This window comes from Cricetulus griseus, assembly GCF_003668045.3.
Source record: "Cricetulus griseus strain 17A/GY chromosome 1 unlocalized genomic scaffold, alternate assembly CriGri-PICRH-1.0 chr1_1, whole genome shotgun sequence".
In the NCBI taxonomy this organism is placed as follows: Eukaryota; Metazoa; Chordata; class Mammalia; order Rodentia; family Cricetidae; genus Cricetulus; species Cricetulus griseus.
In genome coordinates this window covers 25,547,741-25,569,089 of record NW_023276807.1, presented here as the reverse complement: position 1 = coordinate 25,569,089, position 21,349 = coordinate 25,547,741, and the positions used below count along the sequence as shown (strand labels likewise).

The 21,349-nt window shown below is 41.0% G+C and overlaps 1 protein-coding gene across 1 annotated transcript in view; it reads right to left on the bottom strand.

Moving 5' to 3' along the window:
* Positions 1 to 21,349, bottom strand: part of Pkhd1 (PKHD1 ciliary IPT domain containing fibrocystin/polyductin) — a 410,096-nt gene that overhangs the window by 173,929 nt on the left and 214,818 nt on the right. The window contains exons 48-49 of the mRNA XM_035453320.1: positions 10,276 to 10,453; positions 8,623 to 8,818 (exon numbers count right to left, since the gene is read on the bottom strand). Coding sequence (XP_035309211.1) covers positions 8,623 to 8,818; positions 10,276 to 10,453 — 374 coding nt within the window. The remainder of the gene's footprint in view (positions 1 to 8,622; positions 8,819 to 10,275; positions 10,454 to 21,349) is intronic.

Genomic DNA, 21,349 nt, shown 5'->3' with positions numbered 1-21,349 from the left:
ATTTCTTCTCTGGGGATCTGCTTTGAGTTCCTTCCCTGAGCACTGAACTTGACCTCATGCTGAAGAAGTTGATGTCTTCTGACTTAGCTGCAAGAAAGCTTGCTGGCCAGTAGGAACCAAGGCGGCTTGGTACATACTCTTGCCTGATTTCAGCATCACTAAGAAGCTATGGAAGTCATTTTTCCCCTCACAACACATGGTCCTTTAAAGGTCCTTATGGAAATAGAGGAAAAATCCTATGTTTGAGCTCTCTCCTACCCCCAGTAATATTCTTTGGTGGTCAGCTTCTATTATTTTCTTAAATAACTTAATCAAGACTGACAGATATATCTGCATTAATCATAGTCCTGATAGCTAGCTCATTAAACCTTCTTGATTAATGTAGAGATCAATAATGATTCTGAGTCTCACTCAGAATAGTGTGTACCACATTTGTGTGAAGGCATTTGCCTGCACATGCACACAACCAAGAATTTTCACAGGTATCTGAGAATGAGTATTGTGTGTACACATGAGATAAATTTAAAAAACTATATGTAAGTATATAACTTCTCTTGGACTTTACCAACAACAACACAGTTTGTACTTGGGAATAGGTTTCCTATCAACTAAGGAGAGAGACTCAGGTGGAAAAGACCCCTGGGGTCACAACAGTAAGTAGAGGAAATCAAACAAAAATTTGCAAGTCACATTATCACCCCCAAATACATGTGTAGCCATGATTGTGGTAGTATGTTTCCTTTCAATAGCTATTAACTTTTAAGTTATTTTAGAGAGAATCAAATATCTCATTAATTTCCCTAGTGTTAGCGATAGCATTGCGTATGAAAAGGTTATTTATGTCTTAAAAATACAACAGTGCAAGAATTGATTTTAAATATTAAGCAAACGATACAGAGGCATGGGAGTATGGTGACAGGGCTGGGTGTGATGACTCACACCTGTGATGCTAGGCCTCAGGAGGCTCAGGCAGCCGAGCCGTAAATGAATGTGACAAAAGTCTAAGGATGGAGGTCACATTTCTAAAATTGAAGAAGCATGGTTTCTGCTAAGACATGCCAGTTTTTCTTAGAGATAGAAGAATTGCTTTACCAGGGTAAGTAGTCAACCTTAAATTTTAAAAAGAAAGCAGGATGCTGGAAAAGAAAAAGCATGGAGCCTAGAGTCAGAACAGCTGTATTGGAATAGAGGTCACTTCACCTGTTACCTGTGTCAATAAAGGTTCACCACTTAGCATTACTAAGAATAATCTTCCTAATGCTGTCAATTCTAAAAGATCCATAATAACTCATCTAAGTTTGTCTCTCTCCCTTCCTTTCTCCACATCTCTTTCCCCCCTCCTTCCCTTACCTCCCTTTCTTCCTTCATTCTCTCTGCTCCCTCTCTTCATTTTTTTTCTTTTGAGCAGAGGCTTCTATAACCAAGAAGCAGAGAATTCGTTTTCCCATCTCAAGCTCCAGTCCCACTATCTAGACTTTTTTTAACCATATAAGTTAGTGTATTTCCAAGTCGATCTGCTACATTAGTGGTAAAGTCCTTCGGGATCTTTGGAGAATGAGTTTTCTATAAGAATGTAAATTAATTTATTAACTAGAATGCTATAGATTGCCTTAGAGGCCTTCAGCATGGGGAGGGTGACAGCATTGTGAAAGATTATGATTCTGCCCTTCCTACAGATGCTCCCAAGAGCTCTGGAGAGCAGTTCAATCCTGTCTTCTTATATCCTCACAGGATTCCTTCTCCAGGAAGTACATGGCGTCTTTAGATCCACAGAAGCATGGAGAAGTCCAGATGGTGACCAGTGTCCTGACTACATTGAGAACAGGAGAGCTAGGAAACCATCCTGGTCATGAACGTAGCCTCAAGCTCAAGAAAGCGTTATTATTTTCAGGATCTTACAAGTTGGCAACAAGATTTCTAGTGCATCTGTGGAAAATGACTTGAGTTCTCCAAAGACACTCAGCACACAGAACAAAATTCCATCTGTCTTTCTAGCCATATCATGTAGTCTGTTTTCACAGACTACAACCCCCAGATCCTCAACACATAGCCAGCCTTTATGTTGGTTAAGGGAACATTTGAACGCATACATTAGCTAGTCTACCAAAATATGTTTTGGTTTTGTTTTCTGTCCAGTCAGACTGTGGTAGCAGAGGAGCCTCTGAGCCTTGCAGGTGTACTTTCAGCTGCTGCCTCACACAATGTCCCAGTGCACTAGTGTTCTCTGCTCAGCTCCAGGGCTGTGTGAATTCAGGAGGGCAACTGTGAATGGCAAAGCATCTGATATGAATTTATCACAGGCTGCTGGTCGGGTGGGGAGGGTAAAGCAAGGGGTGGGGGCTCAGAGTATTTAATGCACCCTGCCACAACCCAACAGTTTGCCCTAAAGAGCCTTTTACCAATATAAAAGGACAGGGTCAAAAGTAAGTTGACCCTTGACAGAATGTACAATTATTAGAAGAGTCTGTGTAGGAGCAGCTGCTGGAACCCCACTGGCTCCACATCGGGCTTCCAAGAGTCAGAATATGAATAATCCAGTCAAGGTTGTTTTCTTCACTCCTCTCACCCCCTCACCGCCTCCCGCCAGCCTTCACCTCCTGGTTTGGACAAGTCCTATTATATTTCTACAGGAAGAAGCATAGCCCTCCCTAGCAGCTGCAATAATTGTGTTCCTATTGTGATGAAGACCTCCTCCTGGCCACCCCCCTACAAGTGGCCATTGTGAATGGGGAGTCAGTGATTACACGCTTGGCCTGATGCGTTGGGGGACCCAGCTGCCTAAGTGCTGACACACGAGCATGCGGAAGGCCGGGGAGGGGGCCCAGTTGGGGTGGAGGAAAGAAGTGGGGGAAGCCCAGTCTATGAGATGGTCTGACATAGGAGACCTTCTGCATAAGTCAAGCCCAGAACAAATGAGGCTTTATCAGGCCCCAGTGATGAGGGGTCTCATCTCCCTTTGAAGTGGAGCAGAGCATGGGGCCTAGCAGCTTTCCCTCCTTTGGCCCAAGCAAACATCCTTCTTTTGATATGCTACATGCTCATTATCTCTGCCCCATTTAATGATTTTTGATTGAAGGGTGGCGGCTGGGATGCTGAGAGGATCGTTAGAGAGGCTCCACACAGCCAAGTCCATAAGAAAGGCTTTCCTTGTGTCTGGGCCTAAATTTGGAATTTCTTAACAGTGTGCACTTGTTCTTAAAGGCAGATAAGGGCTGAGCGTGAAATTCTTAATTAAGCAATAAATAGAGAGTGGGGTGTCAGCAGATGTAGCCAGTAGCCATGGAAACGAGAATCACATGGGCAAGAGAGATGAGACTAGATGGAGGCCTCAGGCCTGGGCCTGACTGACAGCTGAAGAATCCTACAAAGCTTGTAAACCAGATTAATTAGCTGACTAATTATTTCATAGCGTTAATGTAACTAAAAAATAAAAATAGTTCACCATGAACTGAAACATTCCTGGGGGTGGGGGAAAGACAGCAAGCAATGAAGTAGTAAGAAAGTAGCTTGGGAAGGCAGAGACATGAGTTGTCAGTCAAACTATGTGAGCAGAGAAGCAGCTTGCTGAATTTGACGCCTGACTTGCAAACAGGAGAGAATGCTTCTTATACAGTTATGTGTGTTCTCAAGCATAACTTGGAAGTTGCAGCTGGGGCCTGCCACTCCTTGTCGCTTACCACACCATGAGTCTTAACCTATGCTTCCGCAACACAAATCTCCTGTGTCCTCTTTTGTAAGCAGCTCCCTGTGCAATACTTTCAGTGGCTTTGGAAAGGCCACCTGAACCAATCTCGTCAAAGATGTATTTAAGTGAGTGTATAACACCTGTTTAAATTCCCATTCACAGGCACTTGCCAGGTATATCATATGATCATGGACTTCAAGTTATATCAAATCCAGTTTTTTGGTTTTTTTTTTTTTTTTTAAGAAAAAAGTTAAGAGGCTGGGGAGATGTCTCCATTGATTTGGAAGCATGACACCTGGAATTTGATCTCCAGAAGCCATGTAAAAAATTCCATGAACAAGAGGAATACGGGGGAGGCAGAGACCGGTGAACTAGATGCCTGAGCCTCACTGGCCAACCAAAGTAGCCTAATTGTGAAGTTCTTGGTGGCTGAAAACCCCTGTCTCAGAAGACAAGGGGGAGGCACCTGAGGAAGGACACCTCCAGCTGGCCTCTGGCCTCCATATACATGTGTGGCCATGTGCACCTGCACACACACACACACACACACACACACACACACACACAGACACAAACATCCAAAGATGAGAAACTACAGTGAGCTCACTGAAATGAAGATGCCATACTAATGGAGAGAAAAGAGGAAGAGTCCACTGAGAAAGTTTTTACCTGAGTAGCAGGTTACATATTAAAGCAAGCATTAATGTATTCCAGTGCTTTGTATCACATTTCCAAGAGACAAGTGAATATTCTTAACCTCCTTGTAGAAGTGAAGGTATTGAGGCATGGAGCAATTACAACACCATGCCCCAGGTAAAAGAGCCAGTCAGTCACTGATTAAAACCCTAAGCCCCAAGCACTGGCCATGAGCTTTCTGGAAAGCCAGCACTCCATGAAGATGTTTGAGGAACAAAGACAAAACTAGCCTCAGTGGCAAGGAGAAAGGGAAGGCACAAAATATGTGCATGGTGCATTTTTCACTGTCGATGGGGACCAGTGAGAAGTTTTCTTCCACAGCCTGCCCAGAAGCCCCTTCTCCATCCTCTGTGGTTGGTGATCAATGATTATTTAGTGGGTAGCACACTCTAGTGGAGGGATCCAGAGCCAGGAGCTAGACTGCCTGGGTTCAGTTCTTTCTCATTCACGGTTGAGCCTAAGGTTAGAAACCCTAAGTCTCATGTGATGGAGTCAAGAAGAGGAGATATAATTAATTGTGACCCCCCCAAAAAAAAACAAAAAACTTTCTACTATGGGATGTGGTGAGGCTACAAACAGCACAGATGATCATCCACTTTGAAGCAGCTAATGTTCAACCCAGACAAATTCCAGCACAGAGAAAGGGCCCTGGACACAAAGTCTTACCTCTAATCAAGAATCTATTTGCAATTGATGCGCACTGGCAAAGAAAAAATCAGTTTTCTCCAATGGGGTATCTCTGGGTTTCTTATCAACCACACTCCAGAGCAGGCCCCTTGCCCAGGAGTAGTTGACAAACCAAAATGGACTCCATGTTTTGTGTATGTGTACTTTTTGTTTGGTTTTGTTTTAATTATTTATTGGATTTTGTTTGCTTGTTTTTATTTTTGTTACTTGGGGGTATTGAGAAAGATAGTAAAGTTAAGTGGGTAGGGAGATGAGGAGAGTCTGGAGGAGTTGGGGCAGGGGAAAGGAAATGATCAATGTATATCGTATGAAATAATAATAATAATAATAATAAAAGAAGTAGCTAATGAATAAAATCCAGCCAGTTGTCAGAGAGGCTGCCTCAGAAGGAAACAGCAGCTAAGTGAAAGAACAACACAGAAAAACTAACCTGGACTGCACCTCAGGAAGTCACGCAATTTTCTAACAATAAAGCCAGACTTCTATAAAGGAAACTCTGCTAATGTTTCACATCCTAGTATACACCTGTGAAATCTTGATTTGCATATTTTATGTAAATTATCCCAATGCTAATAATCCTAGAAGGTCACAAAAACTAAACAACTAGATGAAAGTAATAATCTCACTAATTGCCAGGCATTGGTGGCACACGTCTTTAATCCCAGCACTCGGGAGGCAGAGGCAGGTGTATCTCTGTGAGTTCGAGGCCAGCCTGGTCTCCAGAGCAAGTGCCAGGATAGGCTCCAAAGCTACACAGAGAAACCCTGTCTCAAAACAACAATAAATAAATAAATAAATAAATAAATAAATAAATAAATAAATAAAAGAATCTCACTAATTTATCAAATGTGCAATACAAGTTCTGAACTATACTTCCTATGGCTTGTGTTGGGGTAACAGCTATGGTAATTACCTCACTGTTAGTAGGATATTAGGGAAGAAGCACAGGTCTGTAGGATGCATGGTAGTCTGTCCACCACATCCCCACAAAGTTCTAAACTTTATACAGAGGCTATCAATAATTATGGTCAAATGTGCACAGTCAGTGTAGCTGCATGGGAAGCTAAGACAGGGGAACAGCACACATCTCAATTCCAGACCAGAAATGGGAACATAAGTGGTTGTAGTCATTCATTTGCCCCCTTCACTTAGAGTATAAAAGAGGTGATACTGACCACACAAGCTCCTATTGGCCATCCTCTTTATTTAAAAGAATCTTTAAGTGCATTCGATTCAAGTAACCCTGCATGGCTTCCTTTTTCTTTTCCAAATCTCAGGCAAAGGAAAGACTACAAAGATATTCTGATACAAAAAAGTATTTATTAGTAAAATCTACCTACCTAATGAAACATCTCCTATCAAAATAGTCATCTATATGATGACTACCATTTGATTAGTTCATATTAGAAATGAAATATGAATGGTTAAATTCAGTGCAAGGAACATATATTTTAATGCGTTTGTCAAGTTCTTTTTAATGCCAGGAAACACCAACTCTCCCTTCATTGCTATTAAGATTCAATAGTGGTAACGTGGGTCAGACCCAGTTTTCATATGGATATGCACAAGTGGGAAAGACAAGGGACCCAGGGCAATTGCTTACTATTTAACTATCCTTAGGGCCAAGTCTGGCTTGTGGCAGGGCTGAGACTTGCTATGTTGATCAGGCTCTGTGAATTTGTCAGAATCTATTAAGAACAATTTATGACAAGGCCATCATTGCAGAAAACCATCTTATCAGATACTCTTTCTGGCACACCATCACACACACACACACACAAGCAGTGTAGCCACGAAACCCTAAAAGGTCACAAAAACTAAACAATTAAATGAACTTAAGGATGAAACTAATGACATGTTTTCTCTGAAACAGTCATCTATAGATGAGTACCATTTGATTAGATCATATTAGTGTACTGGTTAGGCTACTACAAGTGGACACCATGATTCTCGGTGACCAGTGAGGACACTGGAATAGAGAAATAAAACCAGATAGATGTCAGGAGGTCAAAAATGGACAGCTCTGAGCCTAACACTGGCCCTCAGACTGTCAGGTTCCTTCCTCCTCCTTCTAGCACAGACCCGGGACAGACAGAGCCTAGCCTCCAGGCCTCCAGTCCAGGGATCTGTAGCTCATGCCATCTAGTCCACCAAACCTCAGCAACTCTCCAAATTTCTCTTTTCAAATGCCATGTCAATGCTAACTTTCCTCAGCATTGGCAGTCATTCCCTGCTGTTCCCTGTGTCTGGAGCCACAGTCAGCTGACTTGCTACCTTCATAGTTAAAGCTAGTTGTTGGTTTTTTATTGTTATTGTTTTTAATGTTTTGATCAGCATACAAAGAAGTGGGATTTATTGTGACTTTCCATACATACACATCATTAGACTCTGTTCCTATCCACTCCCAATGTCTGTCCCTCTTACTGTCCCCTCCCTTCTACAATTACCACCTATCTACTTTCATGTCATGCATATTCCATGACACTGCCTTGCTTCTACCGCCTCTCCATTTAGAACATGTCCTTCTCTCTCATAGCCCCCTTTTCTCCTTCCATCACACACACACACACACACACACACACACACACACACACACACACACACACACAAATCTAGATTTCAGACATGAGTGAAAACATGATATTTGTCTTTCTTCTGCTGCTCTTCTGTTGATGGAAAGCAAAGCTGACTCCATTTCCTAGCTATTGTGAATGGCACCATGGATGAACATGGGAAAGCAAGAGTCTTTGGTATGCTGCTCTAGGATCTTTCCATGTATATACCTTAGTCATATAGTAACTCTGTCTTCAGTTTTTGTACAAACCTTCATACATTCTCAATAGAGGTGTAAAAGGGTTCCTCTTTCCACACATCCTTGCCAGAGTTTGTTGTTGTCTTGATGATAGCCATTCTGCCTAGAATGAAGTGGACTTTCCAAGCAGCCTTTTTAAATTATGTATATGCATGCGTGTCTGAGCATGGGTTTGTGAACACACATGTCATGCCTGCAAACACTAGATCCCCTTGGATGCCCTGGTGCTGAAGTTTCTGACAGTTGTCCTGGGAAGCCAACTTGGTCCCTCTCTAAGAGCAGCAAGCACTTTTAACCACAGATCCATCCTTCCAGTCCCATCTCAGAGCAGTTTTAATTTGCAATTATTTTACTACAGATATAATACTATCTTAAAATCAATCAAAATATTAATAACAAAAATAATTATTGAATACATATTTAGATTAAGCACTTTGATAAAGAATTTTACATGCCTCCCCTTTATTTAACTGCAGGTTTGATGCAGGTCCTATTATTATTTTATAAACAAGAGGATTAAGATATAAAGTACCTATTTATCTACCATTACCTACTGAGTCTTAGGATTGTGATTTAAAACCAAATGATCTCATTTTAGAGCCCACCCATTTAATTACAACATCCAGCACAGCCATTCCCTTTATTCCTCATTTATTTCACGGCACAAATGCTGAAATTCAATAATAAAGAAAGCTTTCTGACTCTATGCCCTCAAAAACTACTTCCGCAGCGGGACACATACCCAGATAAGTGAGCTGCCTCGACTGGATGTTGAAGAACCAATCACAGCCTCTGTCATGACTGGGCAAAGGGGGAGATGGAAGTGACTGACCCACGCGACTCCCACATCTGATGAGAATGTCTGGGTGAGGAGGTAGGTCTCTGTGCAACAGCAGGAGGTGATTTCTTGAGGCAAATCTGTCAAACGTTGCTGAATACTGAAATGAGAAGGGAAAAAAACATTGATGACTCAAAGAGGAGTCATTTAGCATCAGAGCTGCACATTCTGTGTGGGAAATAGGCCTCCTTGAATCTATTTCATTGCAAGTCAGGCTAAGATATCATCAAGTGTGAAAACTGAAAAAAGTCATGGTGTTCTTCTTGTTCATAACCACAGTTAACAGAGGAGGAGACCATGATGCAAGACCAGTGAATTGACTTCTTTCAGTCAAACAGCTGTAAGAGAAGGGATCAGGTCTACAGTTCCTTCCCGGCTTTCCTCATGACATGAAGAGGCTAGAAGTGGTCAAGAACTGTGCACGAGTCACAGCCATGGCTGACATTGCTGGGTCACCTGATGCACCATGAAGCACTACTCCTGTGATAGTTAATCTCCTTGTACCATTCTAGATTTGCAGTAGCTTCCCTTGGATCACAAGGCAAGACAGTGCTGAGAGCCAGGACACAAACCTTCCTGAGCCTTAGCTTTGGGGAAAATCCCTTCCAGTGTTCTCATGGTAAACCCAGTGGACACCAAAGACACCAAAGGCAGAGAGGACGATATCCTTCCTGAGGGCTACAGTGAGAAGATCAGATGAGATAAGCACATCCTGTGTCCCTAAGATACACTTTCACAACTATGTGGAACTTGCTGTATGTGACACGGAAAGAACAAACTATATGAAAGGGAACCAAGCTTAAAGAAACATGTTGAATTACTATTTCCATTGTTAATTTTATTTTACATTTAATTCATTGTTGTCGTGGCGGTGGTCATTGTCTTGAAAAATGTGCCCATTTTCTGCCTAGCCAGCACCCCTTAGCAATTTGATTCTTTCCTCCCAGCCCTGCCTGGAGAAGCATGAAGATAGATCCTTTTGTAAATTCATCCTGAGCCACAAGGTGGCAGTATGAAACATGTGATTGCCCCGTTAAGAAATTTTCTCTGGCTTCTAACCCTTGAAGGGGAATAATTTAGATTTTAGCTTATATTGAAAGAAAGAAAAAGGAAGAAAAGAAGGCAAGGAGGGAGGGAGGGAGGGAGGAGGAGGGAGGGAGGGAGGGAGGGAGGAGGGAGGGAGGGAGGGGGAGGGAGGAGGGAGGGAGGAGGGAGGGAGGGAGGGAGGGGAGGGAGGGAGGAGGGGAAGGAGGGAGGGAGGGAGGGAGGGAGGAGGGAGGGAGGGAGGGAGGAGGGAGGGAGGGGGAGGAGGGAGGGATCTGTAGGAAATACTTAAAGGCTACTTTTCATTGAATTACTAAATTTGTATCAGAACTAGTTTTGCATTCAAGATGGGATTTAAACACTAGAATTTTCAAGTTAACAAACAAACCATCCAGAAAAATGCTGCTGCAGCTTCCTTCATGACCATCAGATAATATTTACAGCCCATCCCTGCACAGAAGTACAGATAAGAATCACTTAGTATGGAAAAAAAAAAACAGTGGATGGGATTACCTGTAAAGATCTGTCCATCCAATGGTTGGGAAACTGCAGTAAATAAGTCTCTTGATCCAAGAGAAGAGCCATCCAGCCATAGTAGTTAGACAAGGTGTCACTTACATAATTGACAGTGATTGTCTTATTTCTGCTGTCAGTCACAATTAAATCCTTAGGAACACCAAGGGCCTTATCTCTATAGTGAATTAAAGAGGAAAATAGTAAATAAGAGTTCCCAGGTAGGGTCTTGGAGATAGATCAGCAGTTAAGACTACTTGCTGCTCTTCCATAGGACCTGAGTTTGAATCTCAGGACCCAGCGGGCTGCTAACAACTGCATGGAACTCCAGTTCCAGGGGACTTGACTCCCTCTTCTGGAGTCCATGGACACTTAACATAAATTGTGCATGGACATACTTGCAGACAAAACATACATATATTTAAGATAGATAAATAAATAAACTCTAACACAATGTAATTCCATGGCAATTTTCTCATTCTAAATCAAATGCCTTCCTCTTACATCATCTGTAATCTTCCCTACTGGTGATGTCACGAGGCTTCCACCTATGTAGGTCAAAACAGCCCACTAGGAGACTGCCACCAGAAGGCTTACATTTATTACACTGCTGGGGTGGAAATGGGTAAGCAACATTCGTATCTGAAACCCCTAATAAACACCACCTGAATGGGTTCACATAGGCTAGAATAACATACAATTAATTTAACAAATGTCTACATGAAGATGTAGAAAGCTTGTTAACAACAGAAAACACATTATTTTGAGTACTTTGATATTCCTAGAGGAGCTTTCATGAGCCCAGAACCTGGTGTGCCTAAACTATTCAGTACCCTTCTCCAATTGCCTAGAAGAAATGACTTCAGCGGTGTTCCCAGGAATGAAGATCCTAGCTTCTCTCCCTATTGTATGGATGCATATTGCCCCTTGATGTTCCTGGGTTTGCTTTCTGTAAACTACAGGTTGTACCAAGCTTGAGTCAGATATACTTTCTTCCTCCCCTTGATAACCTCAGCATGGGGCTCTATACATATTGCTGCTGATCATGCTTGTTATAAAATGGAGACTGGTCGGATAAGGTCTTCCAAAAGCAGCCTGTGCCATCTTGCTAACTTTTTATAAAGGATTATATAGAGACCTTATTTTACCAAACTAGGAAACTAAGTCAGATTGTGGTAGTACCAACGTCTCCTGAATTGTTCTGTGCAGCCCATCCCAGAAAGTGATTTTTTAAGACTTTGTTAGAACATAAATACATTCAGTCAAAAGTTCAGACTCTAAAAATAAGTCAAAATGACAATGAAAAATTGGGATTATTTAACATTCAATAAACATATGGCTGCTTTTTCCTTTTGTTTAGATTTATTGTTTAGAGAACTTTTCACCACTGCATTTAGCCACAAGTAGGTAATTAAGCTCTTAAAGGGAAGGGAAATGGGACAGAGAGGGTGAAGACTTATCACAGTGAGCTGGAACCTGAGTATATCTAAACATAGTTTACAACCCAATGGCATATGATGAAAAGGAAACATTTGTGTGACAGAAACAGCTCTTGCTACATCACCTAACTTGCCATGATCTCCCAAGTTCAAATGAATCCCTGCCTTTGCCCCATAAGTACTTGAAATCATAGGGATATGCCATGCACCTAGACAAAAAAAGGGACTATTAAATAGCTGGGCACACAGGAGATAGTGATAAAGAATCTCAAGTTGCAAGTCTTCCTGGGCCACAGAGAGAAACTCTGTTTATGCTGGTTAGCTTTGTCACCTTGACACAAGCTACAGTCATCTAGAAAGACAGAACCGGGATTGTGAAAATGCCTCCATAAGACTGGTTTGTAAGCAAGTCTACGGGGCACTTTCTAGATTCATCATTGATGTGAAGGGCATAGCCCACTATGGGTGATTATCTCTCATGGCAAGTGGTCATGAGGCATTTAAGAAAGCAAAGTGAGCAAGCCAGGAGTACAAAGCCAGTGCACAGCACTCCCCAATGGCTTCTGCTTCAGTTCCTGCTCCCAGGTTCCTGCCCTGATTCCCTTCATGACAGACCACTATAGGGACCTGTAAGCCAAATAAACCCTTACTCCCCAAGTTGTTATTGATCACACTGTTTTAGCATAGCAATTGGAAGCAGACTGAGATATTTTTTCAAATAAGCAAAAGGAAATAAAAATGCCTTTGCAAGTTAGAATAAAATGGAAAAAAAGTTAGACACAAAATACAAAGGTAAACTATGTACATCAGTATGTGTGAAGTTGGGAATTTACTAACTCTTAGCATGGAGACAATGTATTCTTGATTCCTTACCACTTATCTAAATGCCTAAACTGTCACATGAATAACACAATAACAAAACTGCCCTTTGACATGGAGGCAGAATTGTTATCAACAAAGTACATATCGGAGACCACCCTATCAAGCCACAAAATAAACTCACAAAGAAGTTTCACATTTCAGTAAATCTGGGATTTTCTGATGCTGCGTACTGAGTGGCTATGGTGTATATGTGGCTATGCATCAATGGTTAGGCATGTCTGGGAAGGTTCTTTGTGAAGTTTTGTCAATTTAACACATGACTATGGGCTTTAATGTTACAGATCATTGACCCAGGTATTTCTTGTGAGATTAAACACATCTGTTTTCCCCATTAATGAACTAAGAGCAATCAAAAAACCCTGATGCATTTGGAATAAAAGAACTATTCTGTGTTACCTGGATTGCTGCACGTTTAAAGGAAGCAATTCCCTGACTCTGGGTTTTAGATACTTAGGATTCACCTCTCCCATTTCTACCAGGATTTGTATTAGAACTACTGCACAGCTCTTAACTTCAATTCTTAGAACCAGCATAGATAAGAGGGAGGTTTGCACCAACTTCAAATCCAATGCCTAGTCTCTCCCATTGCATTTCATCCTGTTCCTCTTTCTAGTTAATGATGCATTCATGCTCCACTTATAGAATTTTATAGGTACAATTTTTAATATCACTATGGATTGAGACAGGGTCTCATCATATAACCAAGGCTGATCTTAAACTACTGTTCAGGCCAATTCTCAACCTCAGCCTCCCTAGGAGTGCAGATATGTATCACCGCACCCAGATAAAACTATAATATTTAGAAAAGTTTTAGAATAATCTATGTTTTTCTTTAGCTATCCATTATGTACCACTCTAGCTACATACCTTCTGGTTAGAGCCAGGAGTCCTAGGAGTATACAGCATAATTTGTACAACTAATAAATTGAAAAATAAAAACAGACATCAAAGAAATAAATGTAAAATAAAAGTGATTTGAGAAGAGATAAGTTTGAAGCAAGAAACATGAAGGAGATAGATGTGTTAGCTACAGTGAGCACCATGGTCCAGTTTGGAATGGGATTCTCCACAATTCAGAACATAGTTCTGTATCTTTGACACTGAATCATTAATTTTCCATATTAAATGAAGTTGTCTTTCACAGGGCCTTGTAGTTCTGTGTTTCTTTCCACTGCTTGCCTAGGTCCTTACGAGTTCCACCAATGTGCAGCAAAACCTGTTGAACAGCTCCATATGCAAGGCACAGTAGGCCTCCATATCCAAGCTGTGTTTTAAAATCTCACTGAAGTCAAATTAGTCTCCAAGCACTAGGCTCTGCCTCTTGGCTCCATAAGTCATTGCAGTAGCTCCAATCTCTGGGGAGTGTGAAATAACCACCACCAGGCTCTCCTTAATATGCTGGGGCAAGTACATTTCTATCTCTCATTCTTTTTCCTGAGCCAATTTATTATATTGCCCCAGAGGTCCATGATCTTGCTGAGGTGCTGGTGTTTGGTGTCATATACCTCCATAGTCAACGCAAAGTTGGCAATCTTGTATCATAAGCCTTTAACTTCCTTCTCATGTTTCTTCTTCATTAACAGAAATCTCTCCTTGAGAGCTTCAATTTCTATTGCTACAGCAGCCAAATGATACTGGTATAATCTGTGACCATGCAGAGCCAACAGCTCCTCGCCAAAGATCAGAACATACATTAGTTACTTTCCTCTTACTGTGATAAAATATCATGACAAAGGCAACTTACATAAGAAAGAGAAAGGATGTATTTTGGCTTATAGCTCTAGAAGGATGAGAATCCATCGTGGTAGGAAGGCATGGCAACAAGGGTCAGGCATGGTGGAATGAACAGGAAGCTAAATGTATTTCTTCCCTTTATCGCTACCCTATTGGTGGTGATCTTTGGGGAGGTTTAGGTGCTGTAGCCTTGCTGGAAAAAAAAATACATCACTGAGGCTGAATTTGAGTTTTTATAGCTTTTAATACTTCCACTTCTCTTTTGTATGCTTGCATTGGAGATGTAGGCATTTATTTTTTCCTAGTTATCATTTATACCATTTTAATAGCTATTTTAATCTTAATATATCTCAACACAATCAACTGGATATGTTTCTCAGAAATTATTCTTAATTCTTAGGAACAGGAATGTGTCCCAAGAACCCCCTAGTCATTTTGACTAGAACTAGTTATGTATCAGATTTCTGTCATTATCTTTTCTCTTCATCAAGTAGGATGATAATTTCTCGATTCAGACCTCAGAGGTTATAATTTCAGTTTCTTAAAAAAATTGAGGCTATTTCCCATGTTACTAAAGGCTTTCACAAAAATCCCCCCCCCTTTAAGTGTTATCAAAACTCTGATACCTTTAGTGAAGTTCTGCTTGTTTTGTGACCCTTTGTGCCACCCATTGAGTATTCTTTTTTCCCATCAGCACACAGCAATGTGATAGCGGCCACTAGGTCACTCAGAGAGCCACCACCACACGCTGTGATTCTAAACCATCTTTCTTCTCACCTCTTTACACCAAGCAAACTCCTGTAGTGCCCTGAGACTATCAAACCTCTCTCATCCATCTCAACCATTCAGGATGTAGTTTCCTAGACAGCCATGAGCAAAGCCAACTTTCTGTAGTGTAAATAAAGAAGTAGATACCAAGCATGTCTTCATCACAGCTGGTGGCAGAGTCATATTGCACATTCTAAAGAGCAAACCAAAATGTAAAATGCTCATCTCCCTGCAGGTAAGATTGACCATTCCCAGGAGCCAAAACTTGAAGTCAGATCAAGTCCTATCCTTCTAGGCCAAACACCAGCATTGACAGTGGTGGGCTCCTCAGAAAGGCACACCAAGAGAACATCAAGAGTCAAAGAACACCATGAAGAGAATTTACCAACCATAATTACTACAATCTTTGCTTGCCCTAAATAGCCACCAATTTCCCTGTGCCCTAAATAGCCACCAATCTCCCTCTCTTTACTGTTAATGAAGCAAAGGAGCACAAAAGTATTTCTAATTTGGAGGAGCCAAGGGAGTCTGCATGGGCCATTAGCAGCAGAGAGCTTCATTACGAGGGGAAGAAGTCTCTCCCTGAACTTCATATGGCTTTATGTGCAAGAAATCAGGAGGCAACCAGTCAGTTTTAAATGTTAACCCTTACATTCCCATAGGCCACAGTTCCTGTATACCATCAGAAATGCAAAAGAACTCCGGGCCTCACATGCTGCATTTTCTTTCATCATGAAATTGTCCTGTTCATGGGGAGCTTTGTTAAAAGACTGGATAATGTATAATGAAATGTGGTCATATCTACCCCCATTTCTCATCCAATTTCCCCCATAGATCCCTTAACATTTCTCCCTGACCCCCAACTATGTGTATTTTTCTTTTTCTGTTGTGGTTATTGACTGAGTTCAGTTATTTGTGCTCACATGTGCAGAGGTGTGGAACCATCCACTACAGCATGAGAATTCTACCAGGAGCCTCATCCTCCAAAAACAATGATTCTTTGAAAATATTTTTTGTGTTTATTTTATGTGTATAGATGTTTCCCTGCATGTATGTATATGTACATTAGTATCCTGCCCTTGGAGACAAGAAGAAAGCTTTGGATCCTTGGGATTAGAGTAATTTAGAGCTGTAAGATGCCATATGTATGCTGAGGACTGAATCTAGCTAGGTCCTCTGGAAGAACAGCCAATGTTCTTAATCAATGAGACATCTCTCTAGCCCCAGGAATGATTCTTTTTAATTAAGTGATATGATTCATTAGAATACTAATGTATTTATTGATAAAACTTCCAAACAAGCATAACAATTTATCATCCTAGTTGCTTAACAGTAATGTAATTCAGTGGTCATATACTCTATAGAACTGCTAGATGTATAGTGCCCACAAAGGATTTGTTAGGCCATCAAACAATACCAGTGAGAATAAACACTAATTCCCTCATTTGTGTTTACCATTAGCTTGGATTTTCTGAGGGTCCATATTTCTACACATTAACAAAAATACTGCATTGAACTCTATATAGTATCAAATCTGAACAACTCAGAAATAAAACCTTTATAATTGTATATTTACTAAGCCGGCCACAAATGTTGCTCAAAGCAACTCCAGAACATTTACACTTGCTACTGCATGCACATTTTTAATGCACAAAATAGGACAAAATCAAAATTTTAAGCAGCACCAACAAACCTTGATGGCATACCTTTCCAAGACAATACTTCAAGACTGTCCTGAACTCAGAACACTCCCTTCATTAGCTGATGACCTGTCACCATCCACTATACACTGACATTGTATGTGATTAATAATTTTTCGTTGTGTGTGTGTGTGTGTGTGTGTGTGAGAGAGAGAGAGAGAGAGAGAGAGAGAGAGAGAGAGAGAGAGAACAAGAAAGGGCCTCAAAAATTTAAGTATTCTGCTTCTGAGAAAGATGGAAAGTCAACAATAAGCCTACAGAAAGGGAAGAATACAACATTCTGTCTTCTACAATCTTTCAAGAATTCTTACATTATCATATTACATGGTTGTTGAAAGTCAGAGTATTTGTTATAACCAGCCTTGTGTTTCTGGAGAGCACAGCCCACTGACTGTCCTCCATAATTTTTCAAATACATGTTTCTGACTTTGTGTAGACTTAGCCAAAGTAAAAACTTACTATAGAGGTACCTATATGACAGCTCCAGAATTCCTCACAGGTATCATCTACCACTTTGCAATAGATTGAATTGTTATCATGTTAAGATGCTACTTGTCACTTACACAGTTTGAATATGTAAATAATGATGCTCCTAAGGGAAAACTCTTGGTCACCAGATTGATAGCTGGGAAACCAGCATGGGACTGATCCAGACCCCAGACCCCTGTGGGTGTCAGTGAGGAGACCTTAGAAATCTATGGGGCCTCTTGTAGTGGATCAGTATTTATCACTACCATAGGAATGGACTTTAGGAGCCTATTCCACATGGAGGGATACTCCCTGAGCCTAGACACAAGGGGGTTGGCCTAGGCTATATCCCAAAGACTATGACAGACTTTGAAGACCCCTTATGGAAGGTCTCACCCTCCCTGGGGAGCAGAAAGGGTATGGGATAGGTAGGGTGTTAGTTGTGGGAGCAGGGGAGGAGGGGAGGGAGAGGGACCTGGGATTGACATGTAAAATAATTTCGTCTCTAATAAAAAAGAAAAAAAATGATGTTCCTTCACCCACTGTGGTACTCGAGTGATTCTTTATACACCATGTTATCCCTTCTCCACATCTTATGATTCTAGCTAGAAAGCCTTCTTCAGAAACAATGCACCCTTAGAATGATACAACTAGAAGGTAGGCAACAGCTTTGCAAGGTTATTAAAAAATATTTTTGCCTGTATTAGGAAGATAGGTTAAGATCTGTCTTCTCTCTTATGTCTAGACACCTGGTACTGGGCACAGCGCATTGACAAACAGCAGCTCATAAGAGCCTATTATTGGCTTTTCTCCCAACTCCAAGTTCAGCATCTTCTTGTATTTTCAAATAAATCAAATGAAACTGTTCATCTTGCAATTATGCAAATGTCACAAATCATGGATTCATATTCTGGAATGTTAGTTGATAAACATTCACTGGTATACCAATGTACTCTTTTATTATTCATTAAAGTCAATGACCATATAAGTATTGGTGTTCCCCAGTTTGGGGTTCATTGTGATTCTTAAATGATGTCCTGTTTTACTTTTGTAACCCCTGCTGCCAAGAAATGGCAATATATCTTAAAATCACCCTGTCTCACAGGGTGTTTCCTTAAAGGACTGAATGATACCATTAGTGATGCTATGCCTATTTATCCCTAGGAAGGAGAGTTAGGTGATTATTAGACGAAAGCTAGGCCAAAATTTCCATTTGAACTCTTCTTTACTTTTGCATTCATGGAGGCAGGGGGTGCCTCATACTTTGAACACTAACACATTAAGAGCAGTTGCATAGGTAAAAACTGAACGCAAGCACGACAGGAGAGGGTATTAAGCAAGATCTAAGAATCATGGTGATCAACAAGAACATTAACCTGTCCTTTCCCAGAAGGAGGAAGGGAGAATCAGAGGACACAAGGCCACAGTGAATCAAAGACTGGTTATGAATGACTCAGAATCTGTGCCCCCCCAGGGGATTTTTTTACTGGATTAGCATAATATCCTGTGATTTTGGAACTCATTCCCTTTTCTTCAGAAATTTAATTGTTACATTTGAACACATTTAATTGTTTTGTCAGGCATGGTTTTTCATAAATATAAAGACCTATAGCATTCTATCACATCATAGAATTCCTGTGTGTTGTTTTCTAAATAACACACAACACAGACTTGCTTAAAGCAGGGCTTATAGAGCACTTATTGTATATCTGGCAATGAACTTGTGAAATAAATACCATGATGTTCATTTTGCTGCTAGGAGAAATGAAGTGAGAAGAGGTCATGTGACATGTGGAAAGGAACCTGAGGAAGCTGAGAAGCTGCAACCTCTACCCAAGATTCGCAGCTGTTTCTGCATCCTCCAGTTTCTGAAGACTACAGTTGAATTCCAGCATCTTTCCTCACCAAGCTTTATGTGCAATCTACAAAACTCAAGCAAATTGGTTGGCCAGTCTACATGTTTCAAACTCTTACTCCACCCACACCCATTCACTAATTAGAAGGCAAAATCAATGTCTGATTTGTTCATGTCTAAACAAGCTGAAGACAGTCAAAAAGACTGTAATTGACTTGAGACCAACAACTAAAAACAAATGTGTTTTCCAGTTGATAACTGTGAAGGTTAAATTCTGATCCCCTCACTCATCACATTCTCCCCTATCACAGTAAAGTCTGTATAGCACCAGAGAAAGAAAGCATTTGCAAATGCTGGCAACAGATTGGGGGTGGGGTGGGGTGCAATGAAGAAAGAATTAAATGTTAAAATATATACTCCAATTAACTGCTAGCCCCAGGATAGCAAAACACTATAAAACAATATGAAGGGGCATTAAGTGATATATGATTTTTAAATATTTTGAGATAAGGACAAAAGATAGCATTTTAATCGCTGGATATTCTGAAGAAAAAGTAAATGCCATTGAGACTCATAAACATGGACACAAAGCTTGGAAAATAACAGCATGAGAAGAACATTTGAAGGTGACAAGTTTTTTTTTTAATTTATATAAAACTAATTTAAGTCAATGTGTGCTCAATGGTGTATCAGCATCATAAGATGTACAACAAATAAAACTACCCGGTTACCCTCCTTAACATCTGCAAAGGAAGGCAGCTTATAAAACTGCACAGGAGTTATGAGTATTGATCAGAGGAAGTCTAAAGAGCGAACACACAGCAGGGATAACAGAATGCACAAGATGCTCAGGGAAACTCATCAGAGAAAATCACCTCCATGCTGGGCTCATGGAAGCTGAATCTTATGAACAGAAAACAGTCAAAGAGGTAAATATGGGATAGAGAGCTGGGGAAACAGGGTGATGCCAAGGCCTTATGCAGGTAGCAGATAGAAAAGGGCTGCATTGGCTTTGCCCCAGGAAGCACTTGGAAGCATATTTTAAGCAAGGGAAAGAAGGGCAGGACCAGGTCTATGCAGGTTAGGGCATCACCAAGCTGCAAGCGAAGAAGCATCTGTGAACACACAGGTAAGAGATAACTAAAGCTGGACTGGAGGGAGCACTAGGCAAGGGGAAGGACTCAACACAGATTGCGCTTAGAAACTAACCTGTGCAAGCAGTGAGAGTTGAAATCCCAGGTCTGCAGAAGGCAGGAGGATTGCTGGAACTTTGAGACCAACCTGGACTACCTAATGAGTTCTAGGCTAGAGGAAGCTAAAGAATGATACTCAACAAGAGAAAATGAGAAGGGGGAGAGGAGAGAAGGTGAGTGGCATAAAGAGAGGGGAGGGGAGGGGACAGGAGGGGAAGGGAGGGAAGAGGAGAACAGAAGAGAGGAAAGGAGGCAATGTTTACATCAATATATGTTTTTAAAAAATGGGTGTTTGTAACTGTGTGGGATTACATCTGGGTAATCTCTTCTATTCCATTATTCTACATGTGTTTTTGCTAATAATATGTAGTTTGTATTATTAGTGTAATTTGAGACCACACATCCATTCCTCCATTTTTACTCACTCTGCTTAGGGTTGCTTTGGCTTCCCAAGTGTGTGTGTGTGTGTGTGTGTGTGTGTGTGTGTGTGTGTGTGTGTGTGTGTGTGTGCCTGCATCTGTCTTTTATGAAACTAGAAAGGGAACCATGAAATCAAATATAAAAATCCATAACAGGGTGAGAGAAAAAAAGGAAGGTAATGAAATACTTGTGACATGAAAACCAAAGGGGTGGGTGGGGATTTGGTACGATCCCCATAGGACCATATATGTTAGTGCCTGATTCTCAATTGGTGGAATCGTTTGGGAAGGATTAGGAGGAGTGGCCTTGCTGGAGACAGGAATACAAGCAGGGTATAGGAGCCAAGACGGCTCAGTGGTTAAACATGCCTGCCACCAAGCCTGAAAATCTAAGTCCAATTCCAGGAACTTACACGGTAGGGCATTCTCTTCTGACCTTCATACGTGTATCATGGCATGCACACATGTCCTCCTCCACACACAATAAATAAATAAATAAAAACATAATTAAAAATTTTAAAAGAAAACTCCCACAACTCTGTGGACCCTTTCATCACCAGGAGACCATGGGGGGAAATGTTTACTGACATAGTATTATATTCTAAGATAAGGTCCT